General features: G+C 50.1%; 1 protein-coding gene across 7 annotated transcripts in view; it reads right to left on the bottom strand.

Annotated features, from left to right (window-relative positions):
• Positions 1 to 17,018, bottom strand: part of FAM120B (family with sequence similarity 120 member B) — a 33,077-nt gene that overhangs the window by 11,544 nt on the left and 4,515 nt on the right. For 6 of the 7 annotated variants that reach the window (XR_011471790.1, XR_011471789.1, XM_070417299.1 and 3 more), the window contains exons 2-6: positions 11,453 to 12,777; positions 8,450 to 8,630; positions 4,559 to 4,657; positions 3,087 to 3,259; positions 818 to 910 (exon numbers count right to left, since the gene is read on the bottom strand). Coding sequence is in view for 5 of the 7 variants with exons in the window: in XM_070417299.1 (XP_070273400.1) it covers positions 818 to 910; positions 3,087 to 3,259; positions 4,559 to 4,657; positions 8,450 to 8,630; positions 11,453 to 12,757 (1,851 nt within the window). In the remaining 2 variants the exon portion in view is untranslated. Of the gene's footprint in view, positions 1 to 2; positions 692 to 817; positions 911 to 3,086; positions 3,260 to 4,558; positions 4,658 to 8,449; positions 8,631 to 11,452; positions 12,778 to 17,018 lie in introns of those variants that run through there. The other variant, XM_070417302.1, reaches the window with a different exon arrangement.

Genomic DNA, 17,018 nt, shown 5'->3' on the forward strand with positions numbered 1-17,018 from the left:
GAGTCAAAGCCAGTGGGGGGAAGAGGGGGGCGGGATGGTCTTGCTGCTTAAAAAGGGGGACCCTGGAAGCTACGTGTGCTCTCTAGTTAAGTCTGTTACTTTGATGACTTTCCCTCCTAACTCTGCAGATTCTACCCTAAATCCCATCTCCCTCCGCGTGTCTCTACACGAGCTGCATGAGGCACGGGGAGCCCTTACAGAACAAGGAACACGCTCCGTGCTCTGGAGCTGTCGGCTGAGCACTACGGACAGCTGCAGCTGGTCCAGGAAAAGCCACGTCGGAGCACTGAGCACCCCTGAGAGGAGCCCGGCCTGCTCAGCTCCTCCCTGTGCTGTGTCGGTGAGACCAGCGCCTCCTCACCTGTGGCTGCCCTTTCAGCATCACCACAGAGAGCTGGTTTTTCTTTCTTTAAATTGAACACCTTCCCTCACTCACAGCTTCCCTCAGCCTGCTGTCCAGGGCATTTTCCCAAACCGCCTCACTCCTGGGCACAGGGTCTTTCTCATGGAAAGGGAAGAGGCAAGAAGCTGGCTGGACATGAGGGCCCTGACTCCACTTCAACTCCGCCAGTAACAGGGTGGTGGGAGGCGACCCAGTGTCAACAGACAAGGAAAGTCCCACTTGGCGTCAACGTCCCCTTCATTTCATGAGAAGCTGCGTTCAGCCTCCCACTCCACCTCAGCTCCCCACCTGTAAACAGAGCAGGAGAGGGCATGGTGCCTTGAGCTCTTTCTACTCTGCTTGGCTGTTTAACGTCGCTGGGTCCCAACCACAGACAGGTGTCCTCAACACTGAGAAAGTCACCTGGGCCAGTACCTGTAAGTCTGCGAGATGCCCAGCTGACTTCCCTGGGAGGCACAGGGCCTGAGCGATGAAAGCATGCAGGTCCTCCAAGCACAGTGTGTCCACCTGCGAGGGAAGGAGAGCCAGCGTTAGCTCTTCCAGACACGGTTGCAAGGACTGGCTACAGGCACACGGTGTTCAGATCTCAAGCAGCAGAGGAGACGCAAGTGGAAGTGAGTAGGGCCTCTCTCCCACTGCCCAGGCCAAGCTGGACCGAGAGCCTGCAGACAGCACAGGGTCACATGGAGGATATGGCCTCACTGGGTGGCTAGGGCTGAGATGAGAACGCACCCTCAATAGCCCCAGGGGAAGCTTGTGTCTTCGAACCCCAATTGAAAGGAAATCAGGACCCCCCAAATATGAGTCCCCGCCAATCCTTCATGGAACGAAAGGTCTAGGAAGAGTGTGAGGGAGAAACAAGGAGGCAGAGATGTGGAGAAGAGCCAGGCAGGGAAGCAGGGAGGGGAGCCAGGAGCCATGATGGATGCAGACTCCATGGGCCTCCTACTCAAGGGAGGGGAAGGACTGGGACCAGCTGAATGACCCCCTCAGAGGGACCCGGGAGCTCCTCCAAACAGGACGTGCACCCTGTGGGAAGTCCCGGCGTGGGGAGACTGACGCTGCTAAGCTCTGAACATTCTGACCTACCCGTCACCTCTCTATTCCATTTTTACTCCAAAGTAGCTGTTGCCTTTGTATAAATAACAACTTGCTTATCTCAGGGGGGAAACACCGTCTACAAAGGAGTGGTTCTCATGACCAAGAAAAAAGGGTCCCCTCTGCAGACGCAGGTCCCAGCAGAGGAAGTAGTTTCAAAGCCACAACCCGCCCCTGCATTTCACCTGGGCTTGTTGGCAGTGATGCCACCTCCTGCCCTGAGCTGCGTTTGAAGAAGGTGCTTTAAAAAGGGCCCGTGGGGCACTGTTCCTGCCCTGCTTTCTCACCGCCCACATTGGCCGCCAGTTACAGCGGACACGTCTACACTGCAGACTCCTAGTGACACGACACTGCAGAGCGTCACGGGGAGAGCACTGGCTCTGCTAGCGGAGGGTTAAGCGCCCTTTCTGGGATGCACGTGCCCTCCCGGAGGCTCTTCCCAGACTAGTTTCTGTGCAGGTTTGTACACTGAACAGAATGTACTTTTATCCCAAATCACACCCAAAAGCATTTAATTTAAGCACAGCTCCATGGAAGTGTGAGAATTCTACAAGTGCACCTCTTAGCAGACTGACCGAGGGCAATTACGATCCTGTGAGTGACAGTCAGGACCTGGCTATTCCAGGGACACCACCACGGGCACGGAGGCCGGGAAGCAGGGAGGTCCCTGAAATGCAACTCAGCTATTTGTGAAGTGAATTCAGATTGGAAACAGAATCACACAACTTCCCATTCCAGGCAAATAAAATGCATGGTTATGCCCAACAGACCCAAGATTAGAGCCAAAGACAGATGGCCTGGAGGGGAGGTGATGAGACAGTTCTGTGGCTGAAGACAGACCCTCTGCTCTTGTGGTTGGGACAACGGAGACAGAAGTGAAGGTAAAGTAGGACAGCTGGGGCAGGGAGGTGGGGCTGGGAATGGACACTGCTGTGCGTGCGGAAAACTACGAAAAAGGCCAATCTTTTCATTGGCTTTTGTAATTTTCCTATGTAAACTAAGTGTGAAATGAATGAGGAAGGAGCTGTCCAGCCTGCTGAAGGGTCTGACAGGGACCTGGGCTGTGCCTATACTGGTGGCCTGGCCCCGCACAGTGGGCTGAGGACTGATGGTGATGGGGACGGCGAGCGCAGCCTTCTCACATGCGCTCTGACAGAGCACTCCCCATGTTTTCTGCCCTGGGATTGTCCCAGGAGCCGCAGGAGGAAGCTGTTATCTCGTTCTCGGCCTAGAGCGTGAAGGGACATGCTCGACTGGTTAGAGGAACGGCTGGCTGTGACTTGGGAAAGCTGAAGCGGCACAGAGCTGGGCCCTCCCCACACCCCGTGCCCAGGAACAGGAAGGGCCACCCAGCAGTCACACAACAGAAGGGGTCTCTGCGTCCTCAAGCTCTGGACGCAGAACCAAAGGGCAGGCAGGGCTTCCCAAGCCCGTTCCTTGCGTGCACTTGAGTCTGAAGGCAGGCCCGGCAGAGAGCCAGTGCTCAAGGACCAGCACTGGACAGAGGGATGCAGCCACCGCCTGGCTGCACCCAGAGTGCTGCCTCTCACATGAGACGGAGGCCACAACAAGGAGCCCAGGTTACCTGCACAAACAGGTAGGCAAGGAGGCAGCACAGCCCTTGAAAGGGGCTCTCCACAGCCTGCAGCTCTTCGCTCGAGGAGGAGAGGTCGAAACAGGCGAGGAGCACCTCCACGCGCCGTGCTTGGGTTTCGGGCTCATGGTTCAGCCACAGCAGTTTCAAGCTAGGCGTTCCCCCTGCATAAAAAGTCCACGGAGTTCATTTACATCAGTCTCTGCACCAGCGAGTTACAACATGTTTCCTCTACAGTGGTTCTCAACCTTTCTAATGCCACGACCCTTTAATACAGTTCCTCATGTTGTGGTGACCCCAATTTCATTGTTACAAATGGAACATAATTAAAGCACAGTGATTAATCACAAAAACAATATGTAATTATATACGTGTTTTCCGAAGGTCTTAGGCGACCCCTGTGAAAGGGTCGTTCAACCACCAAAGGGGTCGTGACCCACAGGTTGAGAACCGCTGCTCTAGAAAGACGGTACCAGAGCAAAAGGATAGGAGCCTCTCCCTCCTGACACCTGGGGCTTTAAAGCTTAGAGGGACCAGAGGCAATGTCAGCAGAGTCCTGGTCTGAAGGCAGCGCACACGCATTTCCCGGACACACTGCGCTTCCGTGTTCCGAGGGCACGGCTCTTCCTCCCTGCGCGGTGCCCGTGGGGTCAGGAACGCTTTCTGGAGTCTGTTCCCAAGCGCTGCCCTCAGCAGCGCTGGGCTGAGACACCAGCTCACCTGGTCCCTCTCTCCACCCCGCCCGACAGCCTCCAAACTCCAGGGAGCAACAGGACCAGCTGCAGAGCTGACACTGCCCAGGCCGTTCTGCTGGCTGTGGAGCCACGATGAGCATGGCTCCCCTGGGCCCCACGCTTTGGGAAATAAATCCCTAACGTATAACTTTAGTGTTTCATTTCTGTCTGTTACGCATGCATTTCCATTATTAACGTCAGAGAAAGAAGCCCCTTGCTCGTTAACGTGGATCACAACAACGGCATGAGGAAGACACAGCAGACAGAGGTGCTGCAACTTGTAGGAAGCAAGGATTCGCTTCAGCTCATTGTAGGCGACGTGCTTTTCCTTCCCTCTCGTTATATGTCTGAAGATACCTCTCGTGGAAAAGAAACTTATTTCCCAGTTAAAATAACTTTCCATGCATTTAAACATGCTCTCAGCAGTGGGAAGAAGAGCAGATTTGTGCAGAGTATCAGGAACCCAACCCTGTAGGCTCAGTGGGTCGGGCTGGGGTCCGGCGGTGATGGGCTCTGTCTGAAACCGAGTGGAGCCCAGCAGCAGGCTGGCCACGCAGTTCCCTGTGCCGCCCTCCCTCTGCCGTGAGCAACAGAGGCCCTCCTTCGGGCCCACTGAACTGGCAACTAGTGCGTGTGCAGTTCTGGAAAATGCATCTCCAGGCGAATCCGTGGCTGCACTCTACCGCACGGGGAACAATCAGTGACCTGCTCGACCGAGGCCGTCTGTACCTGGGAGGCTCATCTGCAGAGGCCTGACGAGGTCCGGGTGTGTCAGCGGGTTCCCAGAGTACACAAACCACTCCTGGACAGGAGGGCAGCTGGCGCCATCTGAGTAAAGACAGTGGATCAGTAGATACGTGAGGTCCAAGCGTCCCCAAACCCAGCTCTGCCAGGGACCCTTCCAAGCAGAGGTAGTGCTTCCTCCTGTCTGGAGCCTGCTGCCCCCCGAGCTCCCCAGCCTCAGACACTCTCCTCCCGTCCTCAGGCGGAGGCAGGTAAAGAGCACCAGGCCCCTCTGCGGGTTCTTCTGTGTCACAGGAACAGGTCAGGTGGCTACACAGACCCTCAGGGTGCCTCCTCACCAGGATAGCTTGGCAGTGGGCGGACTGTCCTCACCTACCCAGAACATCCAGGCGGCACCATTTCCACTTTTAACCGGATCACCCTCCTCAGAAAAGCTCCAGCTCCACGCCTCCAAAACCCCGAGCCAGACGCAAAGTGTTACCTGAGATCCTCAATTAACAATAAACCCATTTTCCTAGAAAACCCTGGAGTTTGGCCATTCTCTGGGGCACCACTTCATTTCAGAGGTTTTGATCTGTCATCACTTTGAAATTATAGCAGACATGTTTGCAAATAATTTGGTTTGTCTGAATTAAGATGAAGTCATCTTAATGCCTATATACCAAGAAAAAGAGAAGAGGAAACAGCCCAGAAGTCCTAAAAGAAAAGGCTGCCTCTCCCCCTGGCTGGGTTCTGAGGTCCATGAGCGAAGGGAGGCCTCTCGGAAAAGCTCTGCGGTTCTCATCTCCCGCCCGCTTGGCCATGGAGATGGGAGGAGTCCAAACCTGCCCCTGTCACCCCGACACATGAGGCCACTCTGTCACATCCACGTGCAGCCAAGACATGTCTCCCTGGGAGCAGCATGGGTGACTGCGCACACTCCACCTCCCCCCGCACAAACCTGCCAGGTCACGTGCCCCTCCCCCCCCCACCCAGCACCGACTCCCTCCCGATCTGGGTCTGGGGGCAAATGTGGGGCATATGGGGCAAAAGAGAGCAAGAAGCAATGTGGACTTCAACCTCTCAATTTTGGGGATTGTCAAGTTTGTAACAATCTTCTAGGTTTTTTAAAAATATATTTGTCCTACGAAGTATCACCTCATGCCTGTCAGAATGGCTACCATCAATAAATCAACAAACAACAAGTGCTGGTGAGAAAAGGGAACCCTCGTGCACTGCTGGTGGGAAGGCAGACTGGTGCAGCCACTGTGGAAAACAGTATGGACTTACATCAAAATTAAAAAATGGATCTTCTGGCCCTAACCGGTTTGGCTCAGTGGATAGAGCGTAGGCCTGCAGACTAAAGGGTCCCAGGTTGGATTCCGGTCCAGGGCATGTACCTTGGTTGTGGGCACATCCCCAGTAGGGGGTGTGCAGGAGGCAGCTGATCAATGTTTCTCTCTCATCGATGCTTCTAACTCTCTATCCCTCTCCCTTCCTCTCTGTAGAAAATCAATAAAATATATTTTAAAAAATGGATCTTCTGTATGACCAAGTGATCCCACTTCTGGAACTATATCCTAAGAAACCCGAAACACCAATCAGAAAGAATATATGCATCCCTATGTTCATAGCAGCATTATTTACAGTAGCCAAGATCTGGAAACAGCCCAAGTGCCTATCATTAGATGAGTGGATAAAAAAGCTGTGGTACATTTATACCATGAAATACTATGCAGCTGTAAAAAAGGACCTCTTACCCTTAGAGACAGCATGGAGGGACCTGGAGAGTACTATGCTAAGCGAAACAAGCCAGTCAGAGAAAGACAAGTATCACATGATCTCACTTATAAGTGGATTCTAAAGAAAACAACAAAAAAAACCTGACAAACAAAATAGGTCCAGAGGTATGGATGCCTGGAACAGAATAACAGATCTCGGAGGGAGGGTTTGAGGGGAGGGGACAGGAAGAGATTAACCACAGAACATATCTGTATAACCCCAGGACACAGACAACAGCATGGGAAAGGCCTGGGGTGGGGCGGGGCAAAAGGGAGAAAATGGGAGACACCTGTAATACTGTCCACAATAAAATTAAAAACATATGCATATGTATATGTCCTTGTAGTTCTGCCATGTTTTTATACTGCTGTTTAATCTACAATTGTGTGTGTGCGCTCATGGTCCTTAAAAAAACAGAATAACTTTCCATTCTTTTTTATGTATTATTTTTAAAGTTACCTTTGAGGTCAGTATCTAGGATTTCAATGAGTGAATGGCCTGCAGGCACTTTGCAAAGGTGCCACGCCTGCTGGACACTATGTGCCACAGGGCTGAGCGCCCATAAGACTGGCAGCCCTGCCCAGCCCACTGGGCGAAGTGAGGAGGATGCCCAGCAACAGGACAGCTAATCCCGTCAGAGGCTGCTGCTCGCCTGGGCTCTGCACCAACATCGTGAGCCACCACGATGCGGAGGAGCAGCTTCTCCTACCTCCTCAGTGACGTCGCTAAGATGATCAGGGGAGACTAAAACTCAGAGACAGCGTCAGAATCCAGACAGAATGGCAGAGGCCAGGGAGGGCTAAGGGTGAGTGACTGCGGGTTCTTCCCACATCTGGCCACAGTGCTGTCTGGCCACCCAAACACCATGACTTCAACTACAACACACTAGTACATGCAGTTTTAGTAAGTGGACCCAGGCAGTTCAAACCCCCATTTTTCAAGGAATCTGAGGATGCAGGTCAAATGTAGTTGTAGGTGAATTTCTGACTCAGTGTGGGGTTGACACCCCTAACTGACCCTTGCATTGTTTTGTTCAAGGGCCAACTGTATTCTAAAAATAATTTGAGGCAAACATTATTCTATAATGTAAATTCTTTTCATGATGAAAATCTTTTTAAATCATCAATGTGTAATCATTCATGTTCAGAAAGACCCATATAAGAAAACAAATTAAACAGTATTTGTCCCCGAAGCATATTACATAGGTTCTTTTGTTCCTGTTTTTAAATCAGTTTCTTTCTCATCCCCTCATGTCAGACAGGAGGGTGCAGTCGGCCTCTCTCAGGTGACTGAGGTGACAGATACCACTGCATTAAGCACCACGCGTCTCTAGGAGAAGTGCCCTTCTCCTCCCCTCACTCCCCAAAACCATTCCTCAGAGAGGGTTTGGGGCCTGATGGACTCCTATCCCAGGTTACTGCCCTGGCCACTCATGTCCTCTCCCTATACTCGCTGCTACTGCACAATGGACAGAAAGATGCGGAGACACATAAACTTATGACAAATACCCTAAAGGAAAATTGTTTATATTTTAAAATATGATATACTAGGTTTTATATAATTATTTTATGAAAATCTCATTTTGAGGGACAGGAAGTAGACACTGTCTCCTAATAGTAAACAGCTACTCTCTGCAGAGGAAAGGGTTTTCACATTCGAAAAAACAGTCCTCTAAGGCATAAATAGGTAACATTTCATAGAAACAATGCTCTTTTTTTTTTTTTTCAGAGAGGAAGGGAGATGGATAGAGAGTTAGAAACATCGATGAGAGAGAAACATCGATCAACTGCCTCCTGCACACCTCCTACTGGAGATGTGCCCGCAACCCAGGTACATACCCTTGACCGGGATCGAACCTGGGACCTTTCAGTCCGCAGGCCGACGCTCTATCCACTGAGCCACACCGGTCAGGGCAACAATGCTCTTTTTTAATGACTGCGGGCAACTGCTGGCTGAGTAGACTCAGAGGCCTGTGGCCTCCACCTCACTTTAAGTGGATGTCGGTGGTATCCCATCACAGCCTCCACCAAGGAACAAACCCTGTTTAACTGCATCTGTGTCTTCAGCGGCCAGTGTCAGAAACCGCCTGTGCCCTGCACGGTCACGAGGACTCACCATGGCCATCCGCCAGCAGGAGGGAGTAGACATGCTGCCGCACCGGGCGGTAGGCGAAGGCCTGGCTGGGCAGGGCCTGGTCCAGGGCATCCTCCAAGGTGTTGCTGCACTCGATCTCCCCACTGGCCATGATGTTGTACACCAGGTAGCTCTCCGCCTGCACGTGCTGGGCTCTAGCAACCTGCTCAAAATTTAGACACAATGAAACTCTCCTTGCAAACACAAGGACGTTCAAACAGAAAAAGTCAGCACCTTTATGTCACACACCAGTGTTTTAAGGCACACAGCAAGGAATAACAGGAATGCTCAACCCTCTCCCACCTGCACCTGAGCTCCCAGCTGCCCACTTCACCAGCAACTCTCCCTTGTGGGCTCACCTCAGTGTCGCCCTCTCCATAAACAAACCTCTGCTCCCCTCCTCACGGGGCTCGACTCACACTGACCCTGTCTGATCTCCCCACTGAACTATAAACTCCTTGGGCTGAGATGCTGTCACATTCATTCCTTTGCTCAGTAATCTGAAGGCAGGTGAAGAGATGGATGATTTAAATGATTCTACTTCTTATCAAATAAGAACTAAACTCAGAAGGGCTATAAATCTACAAACAAGTTGTATTTTCCTGTGAAGAACATTCTTATTACTGCAAGAAAAAATTCATCTACATTTCTACCCAAAATTTAAGTCTAAATAGTCTATAGCTAACGGCACTTAAAATGTGGCAGCAGGGTAACTTGGAATATCAAAACCTTGGTGAATCCGATTGTCTCACTGTTCATACACACTAGTTATGTTGATTCATTAATGCAGACTTGAGTCTTAATCTCTTTATTCCTCACTTTCTTCATATATAAAACTAGAGGTCCGGTGCAAGGGGTCTGGGACCCCTCGGGAGATAACGACCTGCTGGCTTAGGCCTGCTCTCGGGTGGCAGAGGGCACGCCCAATCCCTAGGTGCAGCCCCTGGTCAGGCTCAGAGCACGGCCGATTGGGGAGTTGGGGCACTGCCCCCTGTCATGCACAGAGCAGGGCGTATCGGGAGGTTGCGATGCCACCCTCAGTCACGCTCAGGGTAGGGCCGATTGGGGGTTGGGGCACCGCCCCCTGTCACACTCAAGGCAGGGTCGATGGGGAGGTTGCGGCGCCACCTCGTCACGCACAGAGCAGGGCCGATCAGGGGGTTGGGGCGCTGCCCCCTGTCACTCACAGAGCAGGTTCGATCAGGGGGTTGGGGAGCTCCCCCAGTCACGCACAGAGCAGGGCCCATCAGGGGGTCGAGGAGCTCCCCCCTGTCACTCACAGAGTAGGGCCGATAGGGGAGTTGGGGCACCGCCTCCTGTCACACACAGAGCAGGGCGGATCAGGGGGTTGGGGCGCTGCACCGTCACACTCAGGGCAGGGCCAATGGAGAGGTTATGGCTCTACCCTGTCACACACAGAGCAGGGCCGATAGGGGAGTTGGTGCGCCGCACCCTGTCAAACACAGAGCAGGGCCGATCAGGGGAATGGGGAGCTCCCCCCTATCAGGCACAGAGCAGGGCTGATCAGGGTGTTGGGGCGCCTTCCCGTCATGAACAGAGCAGGGCGGATAGGGAGGTTGTGGCCCCACCCCCTGTCACTCACAGAGCCGCAGGGCAATCAGGGGGTTTGGGTGCTGCCCCCTGTCACGCTGATCCCGGTGCCGGGAGGCATATTACCCTTTTACCATATAGGACAGAGGCCTGGTGCATGGGTGGGGGCCAGCTGGTTTGCCCTGAAGGGGGTCCTGGATCAGGGTGGGGGTCCCCACTGGGGTGCCTGGCCAGCCTGGGTGAGGGGCTGAGGGCCGTTTTCAGGCTGGCGGGTGACTGAAGCTCCCAACCGCTCCTTTTTTTCTTTTTCCTTTTTTCTATTCTGGGCCAGCTTTAGCTCTGAGGCCGCTGCTGAAAGCCGGTTCCTGGCCTTTACCTTCTGTATTTGATACAATGTTGCGGTCTGGCTGGCTGAAGTCCGGCTGACTGAAAGCCGGTTTCTGGGGTTTTGTTTAGCTTCTATATTTGCAACATAGTTGCAGCTTAGAGTTGCAGCTGAGAGGCCGGCAACTCAGATGGGGAACGTTGGAGTCCGCAGTCACTCGAGCAAGCAAGCCTCCCTGTTCGCTTCAGTGCATGGCTGCCGGCCGCCATCTTGGCTGACAGTTAATTTGCATAAGGATATGCTGATTAGCCAATGGGAAGGGTAGCGGTCGTATGCTAATTACCATGTTTCTCTTTTATTACTGTAGATAGGTTTAATAAAAGTGGCAACCTATCTAAGCAATAAAGCAAAATTTAAAAAAAAAGTGGCAACCTCACGAAACTACTGAAGATTGAGGTAACACAGGAAACGCATCTGGCTGACACATCCTGTGTGCTCAGTTAGTGTCAACTGTTGTTATAAGGCTAGACAGACTACAAAAATGTCCATTTCATTGCTAAAATGTCTTTTTAAAAAATTTATCTTTATTGTTCAAAGTATTACATATGCCCTCCTTTCCCCCACTTTAATCCTTCACCTCGTGCCAGCCCCCACAAAAATGTCTTTAAATCACAACAGAGAACAGGCTAGCAGCTTTAAGATTTAAAAAAGAAAAAAAGTATTTTAAAGAGCTACGACTTGATACTCTAGCCAACTGAAGATCATCAGAAGTGACCCATTTCCCTACGTGCCTGCTTGAAGCACATCAGCTCCACTGAGGTCTGGCTCCACATCCACCTCTTCTGGGAGCTTCTCTCTATCCCTTAACCTACAGGGATCTCTCTCCTTCAGAGGCCTCTTCTGGAACAGCCATGAGACAATGTCAAATGTGGTTTACAATGTGAGTGTTCAGGGCTTATGTCACACTTCCTAACTAAACTCCTGGGTCCTATTCTGCGTCCCCACAGCACCTTACCTACTGCAGGTGGTCAATATTCACTGACGAGTAGTGCCTTGATGGATGCGTTTCCATCAGGCCGTCATGGATAAGGGTGGGCTTATCTACCTACCTTTAAGATTTCAGTGTCTGAAACCATGGTTACTTGTCGCTTGATTTCAGGCTCCATATTCATTGGGTCTTCCTCCTTGAATTCAGGGTCTGTACACATGGGAACTTCCTGCTTGGATTCAGGGTCTGTACACATTGGATCTTCCTGTTTAGACTCAGGGTCTGTACACATGGGACTTTCTTGCTTGGATTCAGGGTCTGTACACACAGGACTTTCTTGCTTGGATCCAGAATCTGTACTCTCAGGACTTTCTTGCTTGGATTCAGGGTCTGAACTCTCAGGACTTTCTTGCTTGGATTCAGGGTCTGAACTCACTGATACTATCTGCTTGTCCAAAGTTGTTATAGCGTTGGCTTTTGGGGGAATCCATGGAGATTTCTGTCCTGGTAAAAGATATGATGCCATCCCCTTATAAAAAAGAGCTTTGTTTGGTCCCAAAGGTAACATCTCTTCCAGCTTTTTCTCACCTTGATATAAGCGAAGGACTTTAGCTATGTGGTCTGCTACAGCGAAGATGACGTTGCCTCTCCTGTCACAGTTCTCTCTCACAGAGGTATAGAAGGACAAGCACTTGTACCGAAAGGTTTCAAACATGCCTTCCGGGATGACGTCGTTGCCCAGCAGGCAGGCCAGAAGGGGAAGGTCTGCCAGGCAGAGGCCCAGACTCGCACAGAGCTTCTCCCTACAGAGCATGACAGTGCTGAGGCTGTCCAGGCAGAGCTCACTGATGGAAAAGTAGGGACAGGAGTCATAAATTAAGTAGTCGGTGTCTTCTCCGAGGATCCCCAGACAGTTGTTCTGGAGGCCGTAAGAAGCCACCTCATAGTCAGCCTCCTGTAAGGAGCACAGGGTTTCCTGACCCAGCGTCTTCAGAGCAAACCGCGTGAATATGGCCAGCCCCGAGGGGATGAAGAACATGCTCCTGCTGGGCTGCTCCCTGTGCGTCTTGATATAATGGAAAATCCTGGCAATCTCCCTGTTGTTCTTGAGTCTCCGTTTCACCCAAACATCTCTCTTCTCCTTCTCCACCATGCCATCAAAGAAGAATACCAACTTGATGCCCACGTCTGTAAAAGTTCTCACAAAATCTCGCAGGACAGAAAAGTATTCCTTCCACTGGCCGCCGCAAACCCATGACTCAGGGGTGTACCAGTACCTGAGACAGCACATGGCGTCCACCACGATGGTGGGCGTGCATCCGGGATGCTTGCTTTGGTGCTGCTCGGCCAGCTCTTTGAAATTCACTGCTGTACATACATGTGGGCAGCTGCTTGCCACAAACCCCTGCAAGCCTCTCACACCCATGACTGACCTCCCAGAAGGATCTGGAAAGGAAAGGAAACCAGTTATTATGGCACCTTACAAAGCCCACACAGACAATGGTGAATAGCCATTCTCTATCAGGAGCCTAAAGTTTTACATAAAAACACGTGAGGAACTTTAGCTAAGTGTAAATTACTTGAGTTGGACTTTTCAAAGATAACATAGTGTAGCTTCTTTTTAAGATTTTTAGCTAAGACTATTATTCAAGAGATTTCTCAAATGGATTCAAAACAGGCTAACAGTTTTCAAAAAAGTAATATTTTCCATCTAGGAACCCAAATAGAAATTAACTCTGAAATCCTAAAAACAAAAACGGCTATTTCTCAAAATAATTTTGCTGAGTGAAAGAAGCCAGATTTAAAAAAAAAAAAAAAAGTACACACTATGATTCCATTTGAATATAAATTTTTGGTTCATTGAGAGCTGAGCTCATTTGAAGTGGCAGAGAGCATCTGGGTCGGGGCAAGTTAGAGGGCGGGATTTACGAAGGGGACTTTTGGGGTGATGGTTTCATTCATTACCTTGATTGTGTGATGATATTATGGGTAAACACGTGTTACCTGTAAACTCAGCCTGTGCAGTTTCCTGTATGTCAACTACACCTCAATAAAGGGGCTGAAAAGAGAACTAGCTGACCCTGAACAACACTGGTGTCAGGGGCACTGCCCACCTGCAGTCAGAAATCCACATATAAGTTAAGTCAGCCTCCTCCAACCTCAAGTAAAGAAATACAGTACAAAAAGTTCACCATGGCCCAGCCGACGTGGCTCAGTGGTTGAGCATTGGCCCAGGAGCCAGGAAGTCACAGTTCAACTCCTGGTCAAGGCACATGCCTGGGTTGTGGGCTCGGTCTCCTGTAGGCGGCGTGCAGGAGGCAGCCGATCTATGTTTCTCTCTCATCAATGTTTCTATCCCTCTCCCTTCCTCTCTCTAAAATCAATAAAAAAATATATTTTTTAAAAGTTCACTAAGGCAAATGTGTATAACATCTGAGATGGTGAATAACTCTGAATGGAAAATTGCCCTTTCTAAAATGTGAAAACATACAATGTAGTTAGTTCAAAGAGTTAGAATTCAAAATCTAAAACAACAACAAGCAGAGCATTGTGTCCTAAGTTGCCCTTCTATTAAAAAAGACGTAATATAAGGCATGACTTGAGGTCAGAAAAACTCCATGATGACATCTTTATCTTAACGGCCTGTTCTTTTCACTTGGTTTTCTCTAAGTCATCAGGGCTTAGTGTCCTTTGATAAAACAAAACAAAAATCCTCATTATGCAAAAGCAGCACAAGGCGAGGCGAGCCCCTCCGGGGCTGAAGACAGCACAGTGGCCACCACTGGCTGCAACCCATCCGCCACGATGGCTCCTCACAGGGCGCTCGCTCCCACCACACAGCTGCGCACGCCCCATACACCTCCATCTCCACAACAACCTGACACTGACAAGGCTAGCTCTTCGTCACAACTGAAGACGCTGCGTGTAAGTAAATTATCAGGGAAAAAGCACGGGCACTGATGATGGTTTGAGAACTGCCTGTTGGTGGGCAGTGGCCCCATCAGAATCTGAAGTTACCTGTTTAATAGCCATTAAGTGAGAAATACATAAAAACTGAATGGATATAACACACATTTATGTTGAAATGTAGAGGTCTTGCTCATTAAGTTATTAAATATAATGGAACACATGCATCCACACACCAAGACCACTGTAGAGCTCTTACTAGACAAACAGGCATTTATCTTGGGAGCATTATCAAGTAATGCAACTTTTGATCATTATCTCAATAAGAAGGTGGTTGCAGTTTGGACCTCCGGGCATGGATCCCACATCTAGGAAGGTTACACCATATTTCTGAAGCAGAGGGGTTTTTCTTATGACACTCCAGCAGTAGCTAGGTACAAGTCTGGAAAGGGTGTTAAAAGACTTCTCCAATTCCAGGCCATTATTCTAGGCCTAGCTTTGAAAAGAGCAGGCTTGTCAGGTTTGTTGACAATGAGGAAGCAAAAGTAAATTACAAACTGAGTGTGACTAGGTTTCCATTCTTTCATCAGGCTCCAGGCCTCCTCAGGCCCGCCAGCAGCCAGGAGCACAGCAGACCCTTCCCTCACCCCAGCTCCCACAGGCGGGGCCCCCATCTGTGCAGCCGCCCACCATGCTTGGGCTGGCTGCCTTCCCTCACCAACAAAAAGGATTTTTGTTTCCAGCATTTTTCTACTAAAACTGCAAGTGACAACACTGAGTTTCCAGAAACACTCTCCTCTTTATTTTACAGAGTTGGGCTCAGCTCTGCTTTGATTTCATTCAAATGTTTTTCCTCCTTTCTCACCCCAGCAATGAAAAGCTCACTATTTTAATTAAACACACACAGTTTTTTCCTGTTTTTCACACTGCCAATCTCTCCCACTCTGAATCACAAACTACCTCAGGAATGTACCTTACAATGTGCTCTTGTGTGGCATTTGCAAAGAAAGATTCAGAGACACAAAGATCTGCGAACCTGTGACAGCAGAGGGGCCTTCCATTTTCAGCTCAATGTCACACACCACACCACCACCTGTCAACACAGGCAGAGTGGTGGGAAATGAAATGCTCAGGAGAGAACTTTGTGGCCCTGGCCGCAGGGTGGCTTGAGTAGTTGGAGCGTACCCCGTACATCAAAGGTTGCAGGTTTGATTCCTGGGCCGGGCACACACCAGGTTGCAGGTTCATTCCCTGGTTGGGGTGTATAGGAGGTAACCAATGGATATTTCTTTCTCTCTCTCCCTTCTTCTCTAAAATCAATAAAAAACATATCCTCCTCTGGTGAGAATTAAAAAACATTTTTTAAAAAGATTATTTTGTGGCCATTACCTTTTTAACAATTTTTTTGTTTTTAAATTGGTAAGAGTAATACTGAGGTGTTTTTCAGTCTCTACCATTAAAGATTATTTAAATACATACATGGCCGAAACCGGTTTGGCTCAGTGGATAGAGCGTCGGCCTGCGGACTGAAAGGTTCCGGGTTCGATTCCAGTCAAGGGCATGTACCTGGGTTGCGGGCACATCCCCACTGGGAGATGTGCAGGAGTCAGCTGATCGATGTTTCTCTCTCATTGATGTTTCTAACTCTCTATCTCTCTCCCTTCCTCTCTGTAAAAAATCAATAAAATATATATTTAAAAAATAAAAATAAATAAATACATACATGTATGTATAATTTCATTGATTCTACCTGTAAACTATAAGGAAATTTTCACTGCCAAGAAAGAAAATAGAAGTTATATCTCCTTTGGTAGGAATCATATTGCCCAAAACACAGCCTGGGAGACAGTTCTCTCCATGTGGGCCCCTCCAGGGCAGACGTCACTGTCACACCCGGCACCAGCAGTGTCTGCTGTGCGAGGGCCAGTATTTGTGAATGAATAAATGAAGGCATCAAAGGGCAGGTGTGTAAAGAGAGGTCAGGAATCACCAAGTGTGGGCAGAGGGAGAGTAACCAGTAGGCCCATGTCCTCAAGCAGCACTAGTGCCGGACATCTCACAGAAGAGCAGCCACAGGCACACAGGGAGCCATCCCAGAGGCGGCTTCACCGCCAGGAACAGCCTCATTGTCCTGACAGCCAGACCAATCCCAGGTACTGGGTTGCAGTAAATGAAGAAGTGGACAGAAGACAAGTCCAGAAGCTCCTTTATTCACAATCTTTCAGCAGACAGAGAAATGGAGAGAGGCGTGCCTCAGCAAAAACGTATCAGCCCAACCTGCATCAACAGGTGCGGAGCCAATCCAGACATAGGGACAAATGGACTCAGAGCCAGGCACTGGACACATCCAATCTGCAGAGCAGCATCTGCAGGACACCCAGTCCCAGTGGTTGTAGCCCCTTAGGACATGGACAGTGTTTCCCCTCTGCCCCCCGCCCCCCGTGTCAGAGCCCCACCGTGCAGAGGGCATCGGAAGAGCTGGAGCTGACTAAATCAAGCCTTTCAATTTGGAGACAAAGCAGGTTCATGTTCTACAGAGCAATCGAACCATAACCTTGGACTTATCTTTATCAAATAATTTGTCTCCACAAGCCAAAAATCTACAAACAAGCAACACCAGTGTCTGGTCTCTGATCAGGAGTGAAGAGGAAAGCCAGAGGCACACCCTGGTGCCAGGTGGATGTTCACCAGTGGCCCTGGATGACTAGGACGATCAGTCCTTTCGTTCCAGGCTTCGTTTCTGCGTCTTCAATGACCACATGCTGGCTGGGCCTTGGTCA

This window comes from Myotis yumanensis, unplaced genomic scaffold, assembly GCF_028538775.1.
Source record: "Myotis yumanensis isolate MYYU_CA2020_CCGP unplaced genomic scaffold, mMyoYum1.0.hap1 SCAF_6, whole genome shotgun sequence".
Taxonomy (NCBI): Eukaryota; Metazoa; Chordata; class Mammalia; order Chiroptera; family Vespertilionidae; genus Myotis; species Myotis yumanensis.